This window comes from Mustelus asterias, chromosome 10 (genome assembly GCF_964213995.1).
Source record: "Mustelus asterias chromosome 10, sMusAst1.hap1.1, whole genome shotgun sequence".
In the NCBI taxonomy this organism is placed as follows: Eukaryota; Metazoa; Chordata; class Chondrichthyes; order Carcharhiniformes; family Triakidae; genus Mustelus; species Mustelus asterias.
The window spans coordinates 79687661-79711279 of NC_135810.1; the positions used below are offsets into that span (position 1 = coordinate 79687661).

Genomic DNA, 23619 nt, shown 5'->3' on the forward strand with positions numbered 1-23619 from the left:
TAGTCCCCCGCTTCAATCGGCAGGCAGCTTTCTCACTCCCGGGGTGGAGCGAGCCCTTTAAGCAGCCGCAGGGTTATATGCCCCTGCTCCTGCGCTGAACGTCATTTCCGGAGCACTGACGGTTGCCGGGCTGGGTAACCGGGGACGCTCGGCGTTGCCAACAACGCGGAGAGAGGGAGAGAGAGAGAGGGAGGGAGCGGGGGAGCTGAGGAGAGGGGCTGGCTTTGGGGGCTGAAGCCAGGCCCGGCCGGATCGGAGCAGATCGGAGATCTGATTCGGTGAGCTGTACTTTTATTGATAGCCGTGAAGCGGGATCTGCCCGGCTTTACTCAGCCTGTTTGATGGAGGGGGAGGGCCGGGCTTCGCAGAAAGGCGAAAGGTGTGTGTTCGGCTCCTCTGCAGTCACAACGCGACTTGTACTCAATTGAAACGCTTCAATGAGCGAACTTCAATGTGCAAACTTCTCTGGGGTCTGAATGTGAGGGGCGGAGTGCACAACACTCAGCGGCCCTTTGGTGTAACTTGTATGCAGAATCATTCAGCAGATGGTGAGGAACATACATCAAGGACCATCCACTGCACCCAGCAGTTTGAAAGACAAAGAGCTGAGATTGAAGGGAGGTGTGGCGACTAGGGGATTTTCACAGTAACTTCATTGCAGTGTTAATGTAAGCTTACTTGTAATAAATAAACTTTAAAAAAACTTTAATTTGAAGTTCACAGGGCTGTTACAGATCTCCTTCCTCCCCCACCCTGTTATCATTAATAATAAAACAGAAAATGCTTGAAAAAAATCTGCAGATCTGGCAGCATATGGGGAGAGAGCAATAGGGTTAAAGTTTTGAGGCCGTAAGACTCTTTTTCACAACTGGGGCTTAATGTGGGAAACTGTAAGCAAGGACATGTCGTGAGTAAGTGCTTAAACGGATGCCGTTGGAAATTTTTGGAGGATCAGAGAGACCAAGTTGATCAGATGCATAAAGGCCCAAGAAAATAGAGATACATAGCATTATATGATAACAAGGTTAATAGAATCCTGACTATCATAAAGATGCATATGGTATAAGAATAAAAAAACTTGTTATATATTGGGACGCATGGTGGCACAGTGGTTAGCACTGCTTCCTCAGGGACAGGGGTTCAATTCCAGCCTAGGGTCACTGCCTGTGTGTTTGCACATTCTCCCCGTATCTATGTGGGTTTCCTCTGGGTGCTCTGGTTTCCTCCCACAGTCCAAAGATATGCAGGTCAGGTTGATTGGCCATGCTAAATTGACCCTAATGTCAGGGGGATTAGCAGAGTAAATATGTGGAGTTGTGGGAATGGGGCCTAGGTGGGATTGTGATCGGTGCAGACTCAATGGCCGAATGGCTGCCTTCTGCACTGTAAGGATGCTACGATTCTATGAATTTTGGGTTGATTGTTATAGAAAGTATATTAAAGACATTTTATTTGATTTATTATTGTCACATGTATTAACATACAGTGAAAAGTATTGTTTCTTGCGCTCTATACAGACAAAACATACCGTTCATAGAGAAGGAAACAAGAGTGCAGAATGTAGTGTTACAGTCATAGCTAGGGTGTAGAGAAAGATCAACTTAATGCAAGGTAAGTCCATTCAAAACTCTGACAGAAGCAGGGAAGAAGCTGTTCTTGAGTTGGTTGGTACGTGACCTCAGACTTTTGTACCTTTGACGGAAAAAGGTGAAAGAGAGAATGTCCAGGGTGCATGGCGTTCTTAATTATGCTGGCTGCTTTGCCGAGCAGCGGGAAGTATAGACAAAGTCATGGATGGGATGCTGGTTTTCATGATGGATTGGGCTACATTCACAACCTTTTGTAGTTTCTTGCGGTCTTGGGCAGAGCAGGAGCCATACCAAGCTGTGATACAACCAGAAATAATGTTTTCATCTGTAAAAGTTGGTGAGAGTCGTAGCTGACATGCCAAATTTCCTTAATCTTCTGAGAAAGTAGAGGCATTGGTGAGCTTTCTTAACTATAGTGTCGGCATGGGGGGACTAGGAGAGGTTGTTGGTGATCTGGACACCTAAAAACATGAAGCTCTCGACTCTTTCTACTTCGTCCCCGTTGATGTAGACAGAGGCATGTTCTCCTTTACGCTCCCTGAAGTTGATGACAATCTTCTTTGTTTTGTTGACATTGAGGGAGAGATTATTGTTGCCCCACCAGTTCACCAGATTCTCTATCTCATTCTTGTACTCTGTCTCATCATTGTTTGAGATCCGACCCACTATGTGGTGTCTTCAGCAAGCTTGAAACTCGAATTGGAGGGGAGTTTGCCCACACAGTCATAGGTGTATAAGGAGTATAGTAGGGGGCTGAGAACATAGCCTTGTGGGGCACCGATGTTGAGGATGATTGTGGAGGAGATTCTGTTGCCTACCCTTACTGATTGTGGTCTGTGAGTTAGGAAGTTCAGGATCCAGTCGCAGAGAGAGGTGCCGAGGCCCAGGCCACGGAGTTTGGACATGAGTTTTGTGGGAATAATAGTGTTGAAGTTGCACAGTGGTTAGCACTGCTGCCTCACAGAGCTAGGGATCCGGGTTCAATTCTGGCCTTGGGTGACTGTGTGGAGTTTACACATTTTCCTCAGATGTTCCGGTTTCCTCCCACATTCCAAAGATGCGCTGGTTAGGTGGATGAGGTTAAATGCATGAGGTTATGGGGATAGGGTGGGGTAGAATGCTTTTTCGGAGAGCTGGTGCACACTTGATGGGCTAAATGGCTCCCCTCTGCACTGTAGGGATTCTATGGATACCATAGATTTACTGGAATGATGCTGGGGATGATAAACTGCTTTTGAGGATAAAGATGAGGTTTAGAGACTATCTCCAGTGGAGTAGAATTGGTTAAGAGGAGATTTAATAAAAGTTGCTTAAATCATGATTGTTTTGATAAGTTGAATTTCTTCTGAGGACTCCAATAACAAGTCACTATCAATTTAAAATTCTTAGTGAGGAGAGATTAAGAAAAAATCTCTCTGCAGAGCTATTTAAATATGAAATATTTTGCTGGAGGAATTAGTTGAGAAAGAGACCATTGCATCTTTTAAGACAAACAGTGGTAAATATTTTAAGCAGTGGAAAACCTCAGGAAATTAAATCAATCTTGCTCTAGCAAAGAACAGATGGAAACAATATGGTACAAGCTAAAAACAGAAAATGTCATAAATACTCAGCAGGCCTGGCAGCATTTGTGGAGAGAGAATTAGTTAATGTTTAACTTATGATAGTCAGACTGCTGATGAGTGATCATCAATATGAAATGTTAATTATTTCTTTCTCCACAGCTGCTGCCAAATGTACTGATTTTTTTGCAGCATTTTCTGTTTTTCTTCTAGCTTCCCTGCACTTAGTGTTTTGTTCTCGTATAATGGGCTCATTTGGTTCTATTTAATTAAATGTGGTCTTTGTTTTCAACTTCTGCCATGCATTTTTGATTTTGATTTGATTTATTATTGTCACATGTATTAGTATACAGTGAAAAGTATTGTTTCTTGTGTGCTATGCAGACAAAGCATACTGTACATAGGGAAGGAAAGGAGGATGTAGTGTTACAGTCATAGCTAGGGTGTAGAGAAAGATCAACTTAATGCGAGGTAGGTTCATTCAAAAGTCTGATAGCAGCAGGGAAGAAGTCTTTCTTGACTCGGTTGGTATATGTCCTCAGACTTTTGTATCTTTTTCCCGATGGAAGAAGGTGGAAGAGAGAATGTCTGGGGTGTGTGGGGTCCGTAATTATGCTGGCTGATTTTCCAAGGCAGCAAGAGGTGTAGACAGCGTCAATGGATGGGAGGTTTGAGTGATGCATTGGGCTTTGTTCATGGCCCTTCGTAGTTTATTGAGGTCTTGGGCAGAACAGGAGCTATACTAAGCTGTGATACAACAGGAAATAATGCTTTTTGTGGCGTATCTGTAGAAGACGGTGAGAGTTGTAGCGGACATGCCAAATTTCCTTAGTCTCTGGAGAAAGTAAAGGCATTCATTGGTGGGCTTTCTTAACTATAGCATCAGCATGGAGGGACCAGTACAGGTTGTTGGTGATCTGGACACCTAAAAATGTGAAGCTCTGGACCATTTTTACTTCGTCCCCATTGATGTAGGCAGGGGCATGCCCTACACTACACTTCCTGAAGTCGATGACTATCTCCTTTGTTTTGTTGACATTGAGGGAGAGATTATTGTCGTTGCACCAGTTCGCTGGTGAATTTTAGTTTTCAGTAACTTTTATCAGTTAAAGAATGAATACTGTGAGTAATTATTTAACTTCCTCAAAATATTTAAGGAAAATATTTACTTCTTCAAAACATTTGAGGAAAATATTTACTTACTTCTTCAAAACATTTGAGGAAACTATTTACCTATTAAATTAAAGCTTTGTTGAATTCCATCAATACATATTTTGAGTTTTTGGATCAGGAATTGGTTGAATAACACTTGTCTGTGTTGATGAGTCACGTTTTGTCATCACCCAGTGTTCAAATCTAAATGCTTGATTTAAGACTTGAGTAGTCAGGTTAATAATGATCAAGCAAAACAGGAATAAGTTTGCATAGTATCATTTTTAAGTTTCTATGTTCAAAACTAATTTGAACTTTTCATAAAATCATCATTGAATCCCTATAGTGCACCTACTCTCTGACAGAGCACCCAATCAGGTCCTATCCCCGTAAGTCCACGTATTTACCCAGCTAATCCCTCTAACCTACACATCTTCAGATACTAAGGGACAATTTAGCATGGCCAACCAACCTAACCTGTATATCTTTGGACTGTGGGGAGAAACAAGAGCACCCGGAGGAAATCCATGCAGACACGGGGAGAACATGCAAGTTCCACATAGACAGTCACCCAAGGCCAAAATCGAACCCAGGTCCCTGGCACTGTGAGGCAGCGTTAACCTTTGTGCCATCATGCGGTCGCTTTATGCAACAATTCTTTGAGAATCTGATTATTATAGTATCTACTTCTGATATCCAGCAAACAAATTGTGGGTGTCATACTGATCCAAATGTTTTTGTCTCCAATTTTGTTACACTCTCTCTTTTAGTTTCTCAGTTTTACTGTAACAATCCTGTCCTAAAAATCTAAAGCTAGCTGTTAGACAGTACATGGTAATGACTTTGGTCGACTTGCCTGTTGAGTTTTCTTTCCTGATCTTTGTGAGTTACTTCATCTGTACTCTATGGATAACTGAGATTATAGTACACAATCATGCCAAATATACACCTTATCACAACTATAGTTTTAAAAAAAATAATTGGAACAATGTAAATTAGTTTAATAAATCACATGTTGTAAAAACATTGGTGAATGGTAAAGCTGTAGTAAAGTCACATTATTCTGAGTTAAGGATTATCTTTAGTCAAATTAGTTTTTTCTTGTATACAGAAGATTCCTGTTCATTTGCAAAAAAAAACCCTACAGTACAGAAGCCATCTTGCTGTGCTGGCTCTCTGGACTAGAGAATTTGAGAACTAATCTCTCTATCCTGTTGTCTCCTTAAAATCTTGCATTTTTCTCTTCCTTCAAATTTTTATCAACTTTTTTTTAAAGGATGACAGGACCACTCACTATAAGAAGTTATGTGCAAATAATTTTCCCTTATCACTACCTTCATTCCCTTGACAATCATTTTAAATTGAAGTTCCCTTGTGACTAACATCCCTATCGGAAGAAATAGTCTTTCTCTAATCACTTAATTGAAACGCTTCATAATTTTGAAAACCTCCATTAATTCTCTGTTTCGCCTTCTTTACAACAAAGAACAGTACGGCACAGGAACAGGCTCTTCAGCCCACCAAGCCTGGGCTGACACATGACGCCTTTCTAAACTAAAGACCTTTCGCCTCTACGTGGTCCGTATCCCTCTATTCCTGGTGTATTCATATATCTGTCAAGATGTCTCTTAAAAGTTTCCATTGTATCTGTTTCTACCACCTCCTTTGACAGCACATTCCAGGCACTTACCACCCTCTGTGGGGGGAAAAAAGCTCTCCACCTTTTACCTTAAACCTATGTCTAGTAATTGACATTTCTACCCTTGGAAAAAGACTGACTATCCATTCTATTCATGCCTCTCATAATTTTGTAAACAGCTATCAGATTGCCCCTTAGCCTCCGAAGTCCAAGTGAAAACAAACCAAGTTTGTCCAATCTTTCCGCATAGCTAATATCCTCTAAACCAGGCAACATCCTGGTAAACTTTTTCTGTACCCTCTCCAAAGTCTCCACATCCTTCTGGTAGTGTGGCGACCAGAACTGTATGCAATATTCCAAATGTAGCCTAACTAAAGTTCCATACAGCTGCAACATAACTTGCCAATTTTGATACTCTATGCCCCAACCAAAGAAGGGAAGCATGCTATATACCTTCCGACCACCTTATCCACTTGTGTTGCCATTTTCTGGAAACTGTGGACCTGTATGCCTAGATCCCAATGTATGTTAATGCTTTTAAGGGTTCTGCCATTTACTATATTCTTCCCTCCTGCATTCGATCTTCCAAAATGCATCACCTCACATTTGTCTGGATTAAATTTCATCTGCCATTTCTCCGCCCAAGTCTCCAGCCTATCTATATTCTCTGACAATCCTCCTCATTATCGCAGTTCCCCCAAACTTTGTGTCATCCAGAAATTTACTAATCAGACCACCTACATTTGCCTCCAGGAACCTCAGCACTGTTCACTGCGGAACACCAATGGTTACAGATCTTCAGTCAGAAAAATATCCTTCCACTGTTACCCTCTGTCTTCTATGACCAAAGCCAGTTCTGTATCCATCTTACCAGCTCACCGCGGATCCCATCTGACTTTTGAATCAGCCTACCATGAGGGACCTTATCAAAGGCCTTGCTAAATCCATGTAGACAACATCCACTGCCCTGCCCTCATCAATCATCTTTGTCACTTCCTCAAAAAACTCAATCAAGTTTCTGAGACATGCCCCCCACCACCACCACCACCACCACCACAACCACACACAAAGCCATGCTGCCTATCGCTAATTAGTCCATATTTTTCCAAATGTGAGTAAATTCTGTCCCTAAGATTCTTCTCCAATAATTTTCCTACCACTGACACAAGGCTCACCAGCCTGTAATTTCCTGGATTATCCCTGTTGCCCTTCTTAAACAAAGGGACAACATTGGCTGTTCTCCAGTCCTCTAGGACCTCTCCTGCGACTAAAGAGGATACAAATATTTCATACAAGGCCCCAGCAATTTCCTCCCTCAATATCCTGGCATCCATCTCATCAGGTCCTGGGGACTTGTCTATCTTGATGCTTTTCAAAACACCCAACACATCGACATTCCCTCGGATATCAACATACCCCTCTCTAGACTCACCATCCACCACGTCCTTCTCCTTTGTAAATACCAATGCAAATTATTCGTTAAGGACTTCACTTACTTCCTCTGACTCCGTGCATAAATTCTCTCCTTTGTTCTTGAATGGACCTACCCTTTCCTTGGTTACCCTCTTGCTCCTTTTATATGTATAAAATGCCTTGGGCTTTTCCTTTTCCTTTTTTGCTAAGGATGTTTCATGGCCCTTTCTAGCCCTCCTAATTCCTTGTTTAAGTTATTTCCAGCTTTATATTCTTTGAGGGCTCTGTCTGTCTTCAAATGTGAGTAAATTCTTTTGTTTATGGTCTTCGGTTTCCTAAACCTTATGTATGCTTCCTTTTTCTTTTTGAATCCATTTCAGTGGAAATAATGCTCCCAGTCTCTCCTTATAGCTGTAGTTTCCTGCCTCTGTCATCAGCCTTGTAAGTCTACTCTGTATGCTCGCTATGGCTTTAACTGTTGTTTCTCCATAATGTGATGCCCAACACTGCAAAATAACTGCAGCCTAACTAATGTTTTGTATAATGTATCTGATAAAATTCTGTACTCTGTTCCTTCAATTCTAATTCATTCTGTTGGCCTTCTTGTGTCTTTCTCCCTGCTGTCACATGTTTCAGGGAATTATGTATTAGAACCTCTGGTTTGCTGTTTCTGCACATTCTTAAGTGAATTTACATTGAGCTTGTCTCTCCATCTCACAATTATGCACATTAAATTGCACCTTCCACTTCTCTGTCTGGATCTGTGGCAATTTTTGTAAAGTTGTACATAATACTGCTTATTGTTTGCTAAGTTTCCTACATTAGCGTTGACAGCAAGTTTTGATTTTGTCCATTCACCAAAGTCCAAAACATATATAAGCAAAAGTGAATCCAGGACTGCTCTTTGCATGACTGGGAGAAGGTACATCATTTCAATTCCTTCTGCAGGCAGAACAACAGCAGGGATTCTCCCAGAGAAATTCTAAGTCCCCAACATGCAAGAAAATGGGAGTAAATCCTGCTGGATTTTTCAGCGTGATTTCCGGAATGAATCTCTGACTCTCTGTGATGCACAGAGTGACTAAGCGTGATTCACTCTGGAAATCTGTGGGCTAGGCCTATTTCCACCTGGGAGGCCGACAGCACAGTGCTGAGCGGGCCGCTGCGCATGCGCTGATCTGTCAGCCGCCAGCCCCAACCCCCCCACCTGGATGGCCAGCCCCGATCACCACCTCCCTCCCTCCCTCCCTCCCTCACCCTCCCAGTCATCCCAATGCAGAGTGGCAGCGGGTCCCCCCACACCCATTGATCACTCCCCCAATAGGCCCCGCCCCCCTCAAGCCCCACCCACTTGGCACTGGCCAATGCCCGATGGACAGCGCCAAGGTGCTCAGTGAGCAGTGTCAGTTTGCCCCTTGGGCAGTTCCAAGGGCCAGGCTGGCACTAGCAGGCTGGCACTGTCCAAGGGACACCCCTCCTTACCCCTAATCTCCTGGGATGGGGGGGTGCTCAATGGCCTCTCTTCCCTCCAGCGGGGTCAGGGGGCCTGTTCCCTATGAATGGGGAGCAGGAATAAATCCCGCTGGAGTGAACCACTGCCGGCGGAGAGAGGGGAGATGCTAGTGGGCCCGGAGAATTCAGTTCAGGGCCTGCTTATCAAATGCAAATAGCAATTTCCATATTGCAATCAACTCCGCATCGATTTCCACGCGGAGCTGAGGATGCTGCAAATCTTAGATTCGGAGACTTGTGGAGGCAGAAACATCCAGCGGGAAGCCCATGAAACAGCCCCCGCTGAAACAGCCCGCTGCGCTACTCGAGCAGCAGAGCAGGCTGGGAGAATCGCCCTCAACATCTATTCAAAATCAGTCAAGCAGCCTTTTATCCTTGCAGCTTCATTTCATTTCAATTCATATCATGGGCTGGGTTTAATGAAACATGGCTCACTTAATCATAGGAGTGAGGCCTTTTTCATTTGTTTGAGAGTGGGAAACCTACCAGGTTAAGTCGAGGGTAGAAAAAGCTGATGTGGGATTCCCGGCTGCTGGCAATGGGATGTCAATTAGCCTCAATAATGAGCCAGTTGACACCCATTATCCCTGACGCCACTGCAATTTACTTGCAGCCCAGGAATTAAGTGATGGTCTTCCAGGGGCTTGATTGAGGGACACAGCATCAGGTAGCAGGATGGCCACTGAACACACCCCCTTTCTTCTCTTGCCTCCAATTTCCATCTTTGCCCGTGTGTCTGAATTTTTCTAATGAGCCCTAATGATACCAAATTCTTTCTAAGAATTGATATAAACTAAATCTGCAATCTCTTCATCCTGTAAATATTCAAAAAAATGTCTAAATATGTCAAACACATTTAACAAATTTATGCTGTCTGGCCATGATTAACCTGATGTGGAGATGCCGGCGTTGGACTGGGGTAAATACAGTAAGAGTTTTCACAACACTAGGTTAAAGTCTTAACCTTTAACCTGATGTTGTTTAAAACTCTTACCATGATTAACCTGTGCATTTCTAAATTCCACTATTTACCCACAGATTATGTTAGATTCTATGACTACCTGTTTTATCCCTCTCTTCCTTTTGAAAAAGATGGGCTACTGTCCCCAGTTATCATTGTCTGATTCCAATAGTTTATCTGTCTCTCACCGCTTTGGGTAGTCCCTTGTTGGTAATGTTGCTGCAATTTTGACCAACTAAATATCTGTTTAACAATTCCAGTTGCTCAAGTTCCCAGCTCCTGTGAGTTCTGACTCCCTCTGCTGACCAGTGAATAGTCAACCATTTTTCTTTCGACAATATCCTTATGTCCTGAACTAGTTGAGTGTCTTATGTTCTGAACAATGCAATCCAGAAACCAATTATGCTCTCTGCTCTGCAGTGTGGTCAGTTGCTACTTGAAGGATTCAAATTTCCTTGAGTTTTAGCACACATACGTTGCTTCAAATCGATTGAGGAAAGTTTCTTGTGTATAACCTATATGTTGCATGGGATATACAGGACAGAAACAGAACTTTTACTGTTGATCTAATATCTGTATTTCATAGTGGTAAGGTACATTACTGGAGCGGTGAAGTGATTTTAAAATATCTGTTGTTCAAACTGAAACCCAGGAGCTGGGCCATATAGGCTCGTGATCTTTTATTTTCTGACTCGACCTATTGCCTGATGCAATAATGTTCTGACTTTGTCACTTCATATTTTAAAAATTGTTTTTCTGTTTAAGGGAAGACAACATGCCTACCAGTCGAGAAGATCCAAGGAAAAATTTCATCCTCAAAACAGCAGGAAATTATTTTGGCATTTCACCTTCAGATTCTCTCATCTCGTCACTGGAAAACAGAAAGGAATTGAATAATTTTCTGGATGATGGCAGTGTATTTGTTATCTCGTTACAGAAATCTGGTGACCAGCTGGCTGTATGTAATAAGGTATAATTTTTAAAAACTAAATCATTGATTGGATTAGCTTGTGTACCACATAGTAAAAATATCACAATTATAATGCCTATAAAGGTAGTAAGCGGAGTTTCACTCCATAAGTACACAACATAAAGTTTTCATATAGTTTAATGCAGAGACCAAAGTATATTTTCTGTGGGAAATCATGTCTAGTGTTCCCCTGAACTTGTGTAAGACTCGTGTAGGGCAGAAGGAAAGGAGCTTTAGTGTCGAGGAACTTGTATTTCACTTGCAAATGATGGTCATGCAGGATAAAAGGTGAAGGGTGTCCCATTCCTCAGCACTGATATTGTCAAGCACAAATATTATCAGAAATCCAAGTTTTAAAAAAAAAAGTTGGACTTTTTTTAGTCAAAGCCTATTCTATATTTTATTTGCTTATTATTTTCAGGGGATAGTGAGTTTTTGTGTTTCAGACCTATTTTATTTTACAGGTTGTGGGTGTCGCTGGCTAGGCTAGCATTTATTGTCCAATTTCCTTTGAGCAGGTGGAGGTGAGCTGCCTTCTTGAGCCACAGCAGGCCATGTAGTGTAAGTGTACCCACAATATGTGGATGGGCCGACTAGAGGTGAGGCCACATTGGATTTGGTACTGGGAAATGAACCGGGCCAAGTGTTAGATTTGGTTGTGGGAGAGCAATTTGGAGATAGTGACCACAATTCGGTGTCTTTTGTTATTGCAATGGAGAGGGATAGGGCCGTACGGCAGGGCAAGGTTTACAATTGGGGGAGGGGTAATTATGATGCGATTAGGCAAGAATTAGGGGGCATAAGTTGGGAACAGAAACTGTCAGAGAAAGGAACTAATGAAAAGTGGAACTTTTTCAAGGAACAAATACTGGATGTCCTTGATAGGTATGTTCCTGTCAGGCAGGGAGGAAATGGCCGAGTGAGGGAACCATGGTTCACAAAAGAGGTGGAATGTCTTGTGAAAAGGAAGAGGGAAGCTTATGTAGGGATGAGGAAACAAGGTTCAGATGGCTCGATTGAGGGTTACAAGTTAGCAAGGAATGAGCTGAAAAAGGGGCTTAGGAGAGCTAGGAGGGGACATGAGAAGTCCTTGGTGGGTCGGATCAAGGAAAACCCCAAGGCTTTTTACTCTTATGTGAGGAATAAAAGAATGACCAGGGTGAGGTTAGGGCCGGTCAAGGACAGTAGTGGGAACTTGTGTATGGAGTCAGTAGAGATAGGCGAGGTGATGAATGAATATTTTTCTTCAGTGTTCACCAAGGAGAGGGGCCATGTTTTTGAGGAAGAGAAGGTGTTACAGGCTAATAGGCTGGAGGAAATAGATGTTCGGAGGGAGGATGTCTTGGCAGTTTTGAATAAACTGAAGGTCGATAAGTCCCCTGGGCCTGATGAAATGTATCCTAGGATTCTGTGGGAGGCAAGGGATGAGATTGCAGAGCCTTTGGCGTTGATCTTTGGGTCCTCGCTGTCCACGGGGATGGTGCCAGAGGACTGGAGAATGGCGAATGTTGTTCCTCTGTTTAAGAAAGGGAATAGAAATGACCCTGGTAATTATAGACCGGTTAGTCTTACTTCGGTGGTTGGTAAATTGATGGAAAGGGTCCTTAGGGATGGGATTTACGACCATTTAGAAAGATGCGGATTAATCCGAGATAGTCAGCACGGATTCGTGAAGGGCAAGTCGTGCCTCACAAATTTGATAGAATTTTTTGAGGAGGTAACTAAGTGTGTTGATGAAGGTAGGGCAGTTGATGTCATATACATGGATTTTAGTAAGGCGTTTGATAAGGTCCCCCATGGTCGGCTTATGATGAAAGTGAGGAGGTGTGGGATAGAGGGAAAGTTGGCCGATTGGATAGGTAACTGGCTGTCTGACCGAAGACAGAGGGTGGTGGTCGATGGAAAATTTTCGGATTGGAGGCAGGTTGCTAGCGGTGTGCCGCAGGGATCAGTGCTTGGTCCTCTGCTCTTTGTGATTTTTATTAATGACTTAGAGGAGGGGGCTGAAGGGTGGATCAGTAAAGTTGCTGATGACACCAAGATTGGTGGAGTAGTGGATGAGGTGGAGGGCTGTTGTAGGCTGCAAAGAGACATAGATAGGATGCAAAGCTGGGCTGAAAAATGGCAAATGGAGTTTAACCCTGATAAATGTGAGGTGATTCATTTTGGTAGGACAAATTTAAATGTGGATTACAGGGTCAAAGGTAGGGTTCTGAAGACTGTGGAGGAACAGAGAGATCTTGGGGTCCATATCCACGGATCTCTAAAGGTTGCCAGTCAAGTGGATAGAGCTGTGAAGAAGGCCTATAGTGTGTTAGCTTTTATTAACAGGGGGTTGGAGTTTAAGAGCCGTGGGGTTATGCTGCAACTGTACAGGACCTTGGTGAGACCACATTTGGAATATTGTGTGCAGTTCTGGTCACCTCACTATAAGAAGGATGTGGAAGCGCTGGAAAGAGTGCAGAGGAGATTTACCAGGATGCTGCCTGGTTTGGAGGGTAGGTCATATGAGGAAAGGTTGAGGGAGCTAGGGCTGTTCTCTCTGGAGCGGAGGAGGCTGAGGGGAGACTTAATAGAGGTGTATAAAATGATGAAGGGGATAGATAGAGTGAACGTTCAAAGACTATTTCCTCGGGTGGATGGAGCTATTACAAGGGGGCATAACTATAGGGTTCGTGGTGGGAGATACAGGACGGATATCAGAGGTAGGTTCTTTACGCAGAGAGTGGTTGGGGTGTGGAATGGACTGCCTGCAGTGATAGTGGAGTCAGACACTTTAGGAACATTTAAGCGGTTATTGGATAGGCACACGGAGCACACCAGGATGATAGGGAGTGGGATAGCTTGATCTTGGTTTCAGATAAAGCTCGGCACAACATCGTGGGCCGAAGGGCCTGTTCTGTGCTGTACTGTTCTATGTTCTATGTTCTAATGCTGTTAAAAAGGGAGTTCCAGAACTTGGTCCCCGTGACACTGAAGGACAGATGATTATAGTTCCAAGTCAAGATGGTGTGTGGCTTGGTGGGGAACTTGCAGTGGTGATGTTCCTATGCAACTGCTGCCCTTATCCTTTGTGGTGGTGGAGGCTTAGAAGGTGCTTTTGAAGGAGCCTTGGCGAGTTGTTTTAGTGCACCTTGTGGATAGTACACACTGCTGCTACTGTGGAAGAGGGAGTGAATGTTGAAGACAGTGGATGGGGTGTCAGTCAAGCAGGCTGTTTCATCCTAGATAGTGTTGAGCTTCTGGTGTGTTGTTGGAGCTGCACTGCAGCAGGTTGGTCATGAACCAAAGGTCTATTAAATGTCCAGGTACTGTGTTTGGAAATGAGGAACATCAGAGTGTAAACAAGGAAACTATCAGCGCAGAAGCCAATATGTAGAGATTTGTTGATCCTTTTCCCTCTCAATTCTCCTAACATATCGATTCTGATAAAATAAAGATACTGTTGAAGCTATTTGTTGTTTTGAAATAAACTGGAGCACGCTGACAGAAATAGAACACTTTATTGTCACCACTGTTTGAAAGTGTATATAGCAGGCTTGCTATATGGAATTGATGGATTGCAACACCCTTTTGAGTGAGTGCATTGGTGCTGATTGATGTTTTAAAGCCTCAAATCTCTTTCGAAAGATTGTGCATTTGTTTTATTAATGTTGCATATGTTTTGTATCATGTGGTGAATATGGTCATCTGATTGCTTATCAAAGTAGTGGCATCAAAATCCTAAATCACTCCAGATTCTCGATGGGGTTGAGCCACTTGGAGACTGGGGGTGCTGCACACAAGCAAGTGGAGAGTATTCCAACATACCCCCTGACTTATAGAATTCCCACAGTGTAGAAGGAGGCCATTGGGCCCATTGAGTCTGCACCGACTCTCTGACAGAGCATCTTATCCAGACCCTATGTGTAACTCCACATATTTGCACTGCTAATTCCCCTAACCTACACATCTTGGGACACTAAGGGACAATTTAGTGTGGCTAATCCACCTAACCTGCACATCTTTGGAATGTGGGAGGAAACTGGAGCACCCGGAGGAAACCCACACAGACATGGGGAGAACGTGCAAACTCCATACAGACAGACAGTCACCCAAGGCCAGATTTGAACCCGGGTCCTTAGCGCTGTGAGGCAGCAGTGCTAGCCACTGTGCCACCATGCTGCCCAGTGTACCTTGTAAATGGTGGAAAGACTTTGGGGATGCAGGAGGTGAATCAGTTATCACAGAATCCCCAGCCTCTTGTTAATACTCTCCAACTTTGCTGTTGATTGAGAGTAGGCTGATGGGGAGGTAATTGCCTGAATTGCATTTGAACTGCTTTTTGTGGATAGAACATACTAGGGAAATGTTCCACTTTGTCAGGGAGATGTCATCATTGATGAAGAGGGAGGCACTGTTGATATAGCCTAAGTCAATTGCTGTGGTATATCCTGTTGATTTTGCACCCGCAGCCAAAGAACTAGCGATGGGTATTGAATCCACTGGCTCGGCTCTGATTTAAAAAAAACCAAGCAGTATTCAATCTTGGAATTGCTGATATCAAGTTATTTGGCTTTGAAGGCCGAAGAAAGGGTAGATACCAGGCAGACTTGGGTGCACAGTATTATTCTACCTTGTGTCAAGATTCTTGTAAAGATCTATTACTTTTAAAAAGAGGCATGAATTTTCCGACCGAAATAATTGCACAAGATTTCACGTTTTGCAACTTTAATAACTTCTCATTAACTAATTAAAACAACCGAAAACCCCAAGCCACATTTATATGTTACACCACATTCTCAGCAGATACGTAGTTTTTTGGACAAGGTCCTATGTTTTTCCTGGCATTCCAACAGGATCCATTCTCCCTGCCACACCAGGTTGATTTTTTCCAGTGTCCTTTTAAAAGTCCCTTCATCCAGACTCCTGAGTACCATTTCCAGTGGCAAGGCATCCTCTGGTGACTTCTTGGTCTTTAAATTTCTACAAATGTTACTGGAACGACAGAGGTTGAGGGGTGACCTGGTAGAAGTCTACAAGATTATGAGAGGCATGGACAGAGTGGATAGTCAGAAGCTTTTTCCCAGAGTGGAAGAGTCAATTACTAGGGGGCACAGGTTTAAGGTGCGAGGGGCAAGGTTAAAAGGAGATGTACGAGGCAGATGTTTTACACAGGTGCCTGGAACTCGTTGCCGGGAGAGTACCTATTTGACAGCAAGCTGTGGCAAGACAGAACAGCCTGGAGTTTAATACAAGAAGGTCAAAAAACAGCCCTTTTTGCACTCAGTCAGAAAAGTCTCCATCCTAACCAACAGTCAGATCTCCTGGATGTCCACTTCAGGTCAATCCAACACAATGCCCATTTTGGACTTGTGCTAAACTTGAAGCCACATTATTACAAACAGGTCAGAAGAGGAAAACGGACTCCTCTTTATCCCACGAAGTTGAGTTGGTTATGACAGTATTTGAATTTCAAATGAGGGGGGTGACATTTCCAATCTGATATATATTTAACTGTGTATAATTCAGGGCAGCCAAGTTTCTCAAGTTGACCAATAAAAAGTCAAGTTTATTGCTAACTCCCATTCAGGCAAAGAAATAGAAATTAACAAAAATTTTTAAATGTACAAATATATATCTTAACAAAGAGGTCAGCGCGTGCATTTGAAAGGCAGCCATCAATTTTGGCTGACTTACCAAACAAGCATGGAAAAACAACAAACTGGCCTGCAGGACCAAAATGCTCATCTACAAGGCCAATATCTTCAGCACAATGCTGTATGCCAGTGAGCCCTGGATAACTTACATTTACCAAAAACAAAGGTGCAATAACTTCCATCTCCAGTATCGACAATATATCCTTCACATCATGTTATGGACAAGAGGGAGCTTAATTTACACTATTTTTTCCTCTCACCATGCATCCATAAACAGAAAGATGCTTTGATTTGCTTCCCCCTTTATAAGCAGTGACATATTTCCTATCCTTCAGTTTTGGTGTGATCTATTTTTTATCAACAACCTCACAGCAAATTCAGGTATGATGAGATTAGTTTATTTGCACACACACAAACTCAGGGGGTGGATAATGACATTGCCTCCTTTGCACTCAAAGTGAAAGAGGGATAGAAAGAAGAAAGATTTACAGGAAAAATAACAGAAAAAAAAAATCATTTCAAGTGGGTCCAGAAATAAAATAAAATGAGGTATTCCTTCACGGAGGTCACGGGTTGAAAACCAATGCTGGATAATTTACTTTTCTGGTGGATTTGATTTCACACAATGAGATAGGTATGTATAGGTGAATCAGTCGTGTTGGCAATGGTACAGAAATTCCAGTAGAAATGGTGTAAATGGGGCCAGGTATTCAATATGGGCAGAGCCTCTTTTCTGTGAAGCTGTTTGTTGATGGTAACATGGCAGACTGAGCTTTGCAGTTCAACAAGGCAATATTACTATTTCCGCAAGCTAGGTCCATGTCAAATGATACCAACCTCTTCACAGTGTCTTTGACAAAGGTTGTGTATCTCTTGTCTGAGTCCCAGAGGTGGTTAATTGTTTCACCCATTAAAGAATTGAAAGGAAGCTTGCTGGGTCCTTTGTCCTAGCAAATGGATAAATTCTGGTTAGCCAGCCTGGCTCATGAAATGCAGATAGCCTTTGTATATCTTTGAATTAGGTCATGTAGCCCACAATGGGCCCGATTTTACCATTTTCATTCTAAATGCTGAATCTGGGCGCAATTCAGATCTGACTTGGAAATCTGCTTTCAGGCGCCCCTGTACGCACTTAGCCTGAAAAAAAAATCACGAGTCTGAATCGCGCTGTGGGCGGGGCTTAGCACGCCTGAAATGATCGGAGCTCTGAACTGCACATGCGCAGTTAGAAAAAAAGTGAAAATTGCGCCGCTGTCACATTGCTCCCGGGCCGCAAAAAGTGGATAAAGATGCCCGGGAGTGATAGGCCCCACAGACATCACCCCCACAACATAACTTTTCCCTTTATCCACCCACACCCCGCTACCCAGACCGATCGCAACCCTCTGCCCCCTTTCCCCCCACCGATTGCCTGCAAAGTGGCAGCGGATCCCCCCTGACCCTGCCCCCCTCACCAGAGATACATCTGACCCGCCTCCTCCTCCCTCTCCCCAGAGAATGATCGGGCCCGCCCCGCCTCCCCCCTCCCACCAGATAACAATCTGCCCTCCTCCCTCCCCCCCACCAGAGAAAGATCGGACCTCGCTCCCCCACCCCTCCACCCCCCAGAGAACGTTCGGTCCTCCCTCCCCCTCCCACCAGACAACGATCTGGCCTCCCTCCTCCCTCCCCCACCAGACAACAATCTGCACCCCCCCCCCCACCACCAGACAACAATCCGCCCTCCTCCACTCCACTCCCGCCCCCCCCCCCCCACCAGACCAAGATCAGGCCTCCCTCCTCCCTCCCCCCCCCCCCTTACCAGAAAATGATCGGGCCTCCCTTCTCCCCTCTCCCCCCCTGCCAGAGAACGATCGGGACGGGCCACCACAGTGAGCCGCTGGAAGCTCTGAACTTGCCTCTTCAGCAGCTGGAGCGCCTGAAACAGACCTTTTCCCGAGCCTGTCTGTTTCACGCCGAATCTGGGCGCGCAAATGCGATGGTAAAGAGGGAAATGCTGATAAAGTTGGGCGGGCAGTTCATTAATTCAATTTAAATGCATGTAAAGTGGGCATCTGCACAGACCCGGGTGCGGATCGCGTTAATGGCCTCACACCCGACTTTACCACGTTTTCGTGCCCGAAAACGGGCACGACGCAATGGTAAAATCAGGCCCAATGTGTCATTAGTATCTCTTCAGAGATAATGAGGTGTACATTTCCTCAAAATTGTCGAAAAGTTGCTTTTGTTCGAGGGTCACAGGCATAGCTTCAGCCATTTTAAAAAGGTCTTTGATCAATTTAAAAAAAATTTTAGAAATAGCCCCAAACATATCTACATTTATTTCACAGAAATACAAGTGTGAAGTCTTAGTCCCTCACAGAAGGAAAGACAAAGTCATCCATGAAGCAGTCCTATCTAGGGAGAACATGCCAAACACGCTACTGCTAATCAAGAAAGGGTTTCATTGTTTTAGGTATGAGCGCAAGTGGAAGATGGCCAAATCCTCAAAGATATGCTATACAGGAAGGTAACCCAAACCAAGAGCCCAACAGGGTGCCCAAAGCTACAATTCCAAGATGCTGTCAAAACAGGGATGGAAGCCCATAACATCAATCACAACAAGGGGAATCTCTAGCTGACAGCTGATGCAAATGGCAACACCAACTGAGGTAGGAGTTTGCCACATGATTTCAGAAGTTCCAAAGTTGACATAAGCCCTGCAAATAAAGTATCTGCAGAGATCATTCCACACCACCAACAAGAACAACTTCACGTGTGGCACTTGTGGTGGACTTTGCCCCTCCAGAATCAGCTTCTTCAACCATCAAAAGCCAACTATCAAAAGAAGTGCAATAGATGATCTCATCTGATCTCACCAAAATTCTGAAGTCCTATTCCCCAGAATTTCTCACAGAATAAAGGATACCAACAATTCATTTATAGGATATGGGCATTATCGGTAAGACCAACATTTATTGTCCCACTCTGTCTCCTGCCAACATATGCACACTGGTCCATGCTGATGTCACTCTGTTGTGCCAAACCCGCCAGAAAACTTCTTTAAAAGGCCAAAGTTAAAGCAGCAAAGGCTAAAAACCAGTCTAAGAAAAAGTGAGAAGCGAAATAGCCTGAGCAAGTTGCAAACATCTAAACTCAAAGGCTCTTCTCAGAGCCAAACACATCTCTTGGGAAATTGCCGATCTCTGTCCTGGCGTTGGGAGTAAATCTCAGTAGTGTATACTTGAGATTCATGATTAACAGATACTGCTTGATTTCCTTATTCAAACTATTTGGATGCGGATAGGATGTGTGTTAGATCATGATTTGAATGCGACTAAAATTGATAGCACAAGTAGGAATTCCATTCAGTTTGCTGGAGGCCACTATAATGATAAAACCATAAATATTTCCCCATAGCTGTCAGAGAGCGATAGCTGTAAAACTATGGGATGTTCCAAACACCAGAACTGCACAAGTGCGGCATAAACCACTGCAGTCCATGTGATGCAGTTGCTCCCACAATGCTGTTGGGTCACGCAATCCAGGATTTTGAACCAGCAATAAGGAATGAAAGTCAAGATCGAACACATTTTAATTTAAGTGGAGCAACTGATCTTCCTGTAACATAAAATGAGGAACAGAACACATTTTCCTGCATCAGTGGATCACCTCACCTGACTTAAATGAAATATCTTACTATTCACTTCTGCATTTCAATCTTCTTGTAAGCTGTGCTGCCTGAATACCAAGCAGTATTCAGTTCCAAAACACCTCCATCACTGCCTGTGTTTTATCTCTTGCTGTTCACAGCCAAGAGAAGATGCAAGACTTCCCACAAAAATAAATATGAAAAGGTATATATTTTGCAAAATAAAACAACAAGTTGATTATTCAGTCTTGGGAAACAATATCAATATTAGCTCATTAGCTTCTTAACTCTCCGGGTCTTAAGAGTTTCTAATTTTAAAATTTTAGTAGTGACTGTGAACATTGCCAATGAGATGCGTCTGGATCTGTGTGCATTGCTATTGTTGTGTATGTGAGATTGTAAACTGTGATAAAGCAGAATGTTCAGGAATGGGGGATGGTGATCACACTGAACTCTGCCCAAACACAGGCCTATGTGATGTGGTTGTCATGAGGACAGAGGCACAGGTCAAAACTCACAGAAACTCAGTGCCTGTTTTCACACCTTAGACACAAAAGAGGGACACAACTAATCTAGCTGGACACAGACCCTCAGTTTCAGACAGAGAGACTTGGAGAACAAGAAAACATATAGCTATGCCAATATATGTTTTGTGTTAACCACCAAGCAGACTTGCTCCAAGGAAATGGATTCCCTGTTCGAAGAGATAAGATTTACAAAGAACAAAGAAAATTACAGCACAGAACAGGCCGTTCGGCCCTCCAAGCCTGCACCGACCATGCTGCCCAACTTAACTAAAACCCCCTACCCTTCCAGGAACCATATCCCTCTATTCCCATCCTATTCATGTATTTGTCAAGACACCCCTTAAGAGTCACTACTGTATCCGCTTCCACTACGAGAAGCAACAATTTTGGAATCAAGTGTGGTAGTAAAGAGTGAGAGAAAACTGTATATTGCTGGCGTTAGTATAAAACTGTAGTCTACATATAAAAGTCAGGGTGCAATATTAATGAAATCTTTAGGAACACTTTAAGATGACCAGAGTACAGGCAGAGAAGCCATTGTGTCATATTTGATAAATTTATGAGGATGGATCGGATTAATCCTATTAATGAGCAATGCTACAGAAATAGACCACTGAAGAGGATGCTGTATGTCTGTTAACGAGGGCCACGAGGGGAGATGCATCATTGTTGCAGTTGCACTGAGTGTTACTGGTAACTCTCTGATCAGGAGAGGGCAGAAGACAGGCTGAAACGGGAACTGATGGGAGAAGTGAGCAAGGAATTGGATAGTAACATCATACTCAGAATTTTAAAATTGAAATCTGCCGTCTTTGCGCTCCATTTGCACTCACTAACTGCACCAGAAATGTGAAAATGTGCATGGACTATGTTTGTGGGAAGAAAATATGTATTGTGTATTTAATATTACTTTTTCCTGACCTCCTGATGCCGTTTAGCACTTTAAAGCCAATTAAGTACTTTTGAAGTAGTATTGTCACCGTAATAATATAGCCAGCACAGTAGCCAATTTGGTCAGGATACTAGGAGGAACTCCCATGCTGTGATTCAAAATAGTGCCTTGGGACCGTTTACATCTTTGTTAGTGGGCAGAAAGAGTCTCTGCTTAACGTCTCATCCAAAAAATGGCATCTCCGACAATCTCCACTGGACTGTAGCCAGGATTAGGTGCTCAAGTCTTTGAAGTGGGACTTAAAGCCCCTCTGACTCGGGGGGTGTTGTCACAGATGACAAGTGATTAGAATTTGTCAACACCACAAGTATCAGTGATCAACATATTAATGAACTTGAAAGGATGGAAAAGAAAATTGACTCAATGTTTGTGGAAAACTATGCTAATCTATTAAATGTCTTCTTTGAAAGATGAAATTGAATCCAAGGAATTATGTGGTAAATCTTTATTCCTTCTTCGCCATCTCAAAGCAAAAGTGTTTTTAAAGCTCTATTTAATATTTACTTGAATCAGCATGCTAATTTGGCATGCTGGTTCTGATGAAAGATCATCTTGAACTGAAATGTTAACTCTGTTTCTCTGCACAGGTGCTGCCTGACCCGCTGAGTACTTCCAGCATTTTTGTTTTTATTGCTAATGTAGGGTTTATTAAATCTCCAGTACAGATGCAACATGTCCTTTAAAATACTCTATGCTGAATTTGGATTGTACATATAATGTGATGTCTGGAGTAATCTTTTCCATTTCTATTGTGTGTGCGCGTGCGTGCATTCTTAATAAATCTCACAATATAAATGACCTTTTATAGAGGAGTTGTCTGTTTTGAGTTCTGTTATTTCATATACAAATTCCATTTAATTAAAGATGTTGATTATATAAGTGAAGCACCCTGAGGCCCATCACATAGGAGAACACCCACTTGAACAAGAGGAGAAAAGTTAGTTTACTGAGTCTTGGATAACTGAAGGCAATCAAAAAGATAGCTTTAGCAAGATGAAGAAGTTTAGGAAAGGAGTTCGAGAAAGTAGAGCAAGACAATTGGAAAGTTTCTCACTGTAACAGGATGTGATAGATATGGGGAGGGCACATGGACGTTGATTTTGAACTGGTGGTAGTAGTAGATGGCTGATGAGGATGAAGTTTGTGGGCATACAAGTCAGTGCAAGACAGAATGTAGTTTTTTGAGTGTTGGATTAATTGCCTTTGCATATGCCAGGTGGTCAGCAAGGAGAAGGTTAGTCTTGAACTAATAAAATTCCGTTGCAAGGCCATTGAAGAATCCACGTGAGAGAGAGGAATTGTTTACAGCTACAGAACACCTGCCCAATGAAACAAGTGTAAAGTGTGCGGCTGACTGGCAAAAAGATTTATCACCTGTTACTGCATCTGTTGCAGGACTTCTGAAATTATATAAATGTTGCAATGTTTCACAGTCAGTTCATCGCAGTGTTAATGTAAGTCTACTTGTGACACGAATAAATGAACTTTAAACCTTTAATGTGAGAGATGCATCAGCCAAACATGAGGCACTTCCGCCACCAAGATCCAATGGGTGATGGTAGTCCAAGCCAAGTGACAAACATGACATTCATTATGTCATGTTGAATAATATTATTCTATTGGGCTGCAAATAGATCGGATCTGCACTAAATTTGCTCAGTACGATGGCGCTAAATGACATGTTTCCCCAATGAATGATCTGAACATCTCTCTCTGTGGCTGATGTGACCTTGTTTCAAGGTATAATTTTGCCTCATTAGCCATATTATTCTAAAACTAAGAACCACTTTCTAAAACTCAAAGAAATGGGAGAATAAGTTGATTTTAGTAATAAAATGATGATAACCTGTCACAGATGCTGACATGGTGATATTGTTACTTTTCCGCCCTATTCATTTTGTGCGGGTATTATTGAAATGAACTAATGTGACATTGTATAGGAAACTTGTACTTTTAAAGATTAAAGCATTGTACAATAATAGTTTGCACTTGTATATCATCTTTAATGTAACAAAATCTCCGAAAACACTTTGCATGAGTTTTATAGCTTTGAATTAACACCAAACCACATG

At 42.9% G+C, this 23619-nt stretch overlaps 1 protein-coding gene across 3 annotated transcripts in view; it reads left to right on the forward strand.

Annotated features, from left to right (window-relative positions):
• Positions 1-168: 168 nt before the first annotated feature.
• dync2h1 (dynein cytoplasmic 2 heavy chain 1) overlaps positions 169-23619 on the forward strand; it is a 524787-nt gene continuing 501336 nt past the window's right edge. For all 3 annotated transcript variants that reach the window (XM_078222026.1, XM_078222027.1, XM_078222028.1), the window contains exons 1-2: positions 169-278; positions 10594-10798. In XM_078222026.1, the coding sequence (XP_078078152.1) occupies positions 10604-10798 (195 nt within the window). In that variant the 5' untranslated portion in view covers positions 169-278; positions 10594-10603. The remainder of the gene's footprint in view (positions 279-10593; positions 10799-23619) is intronic.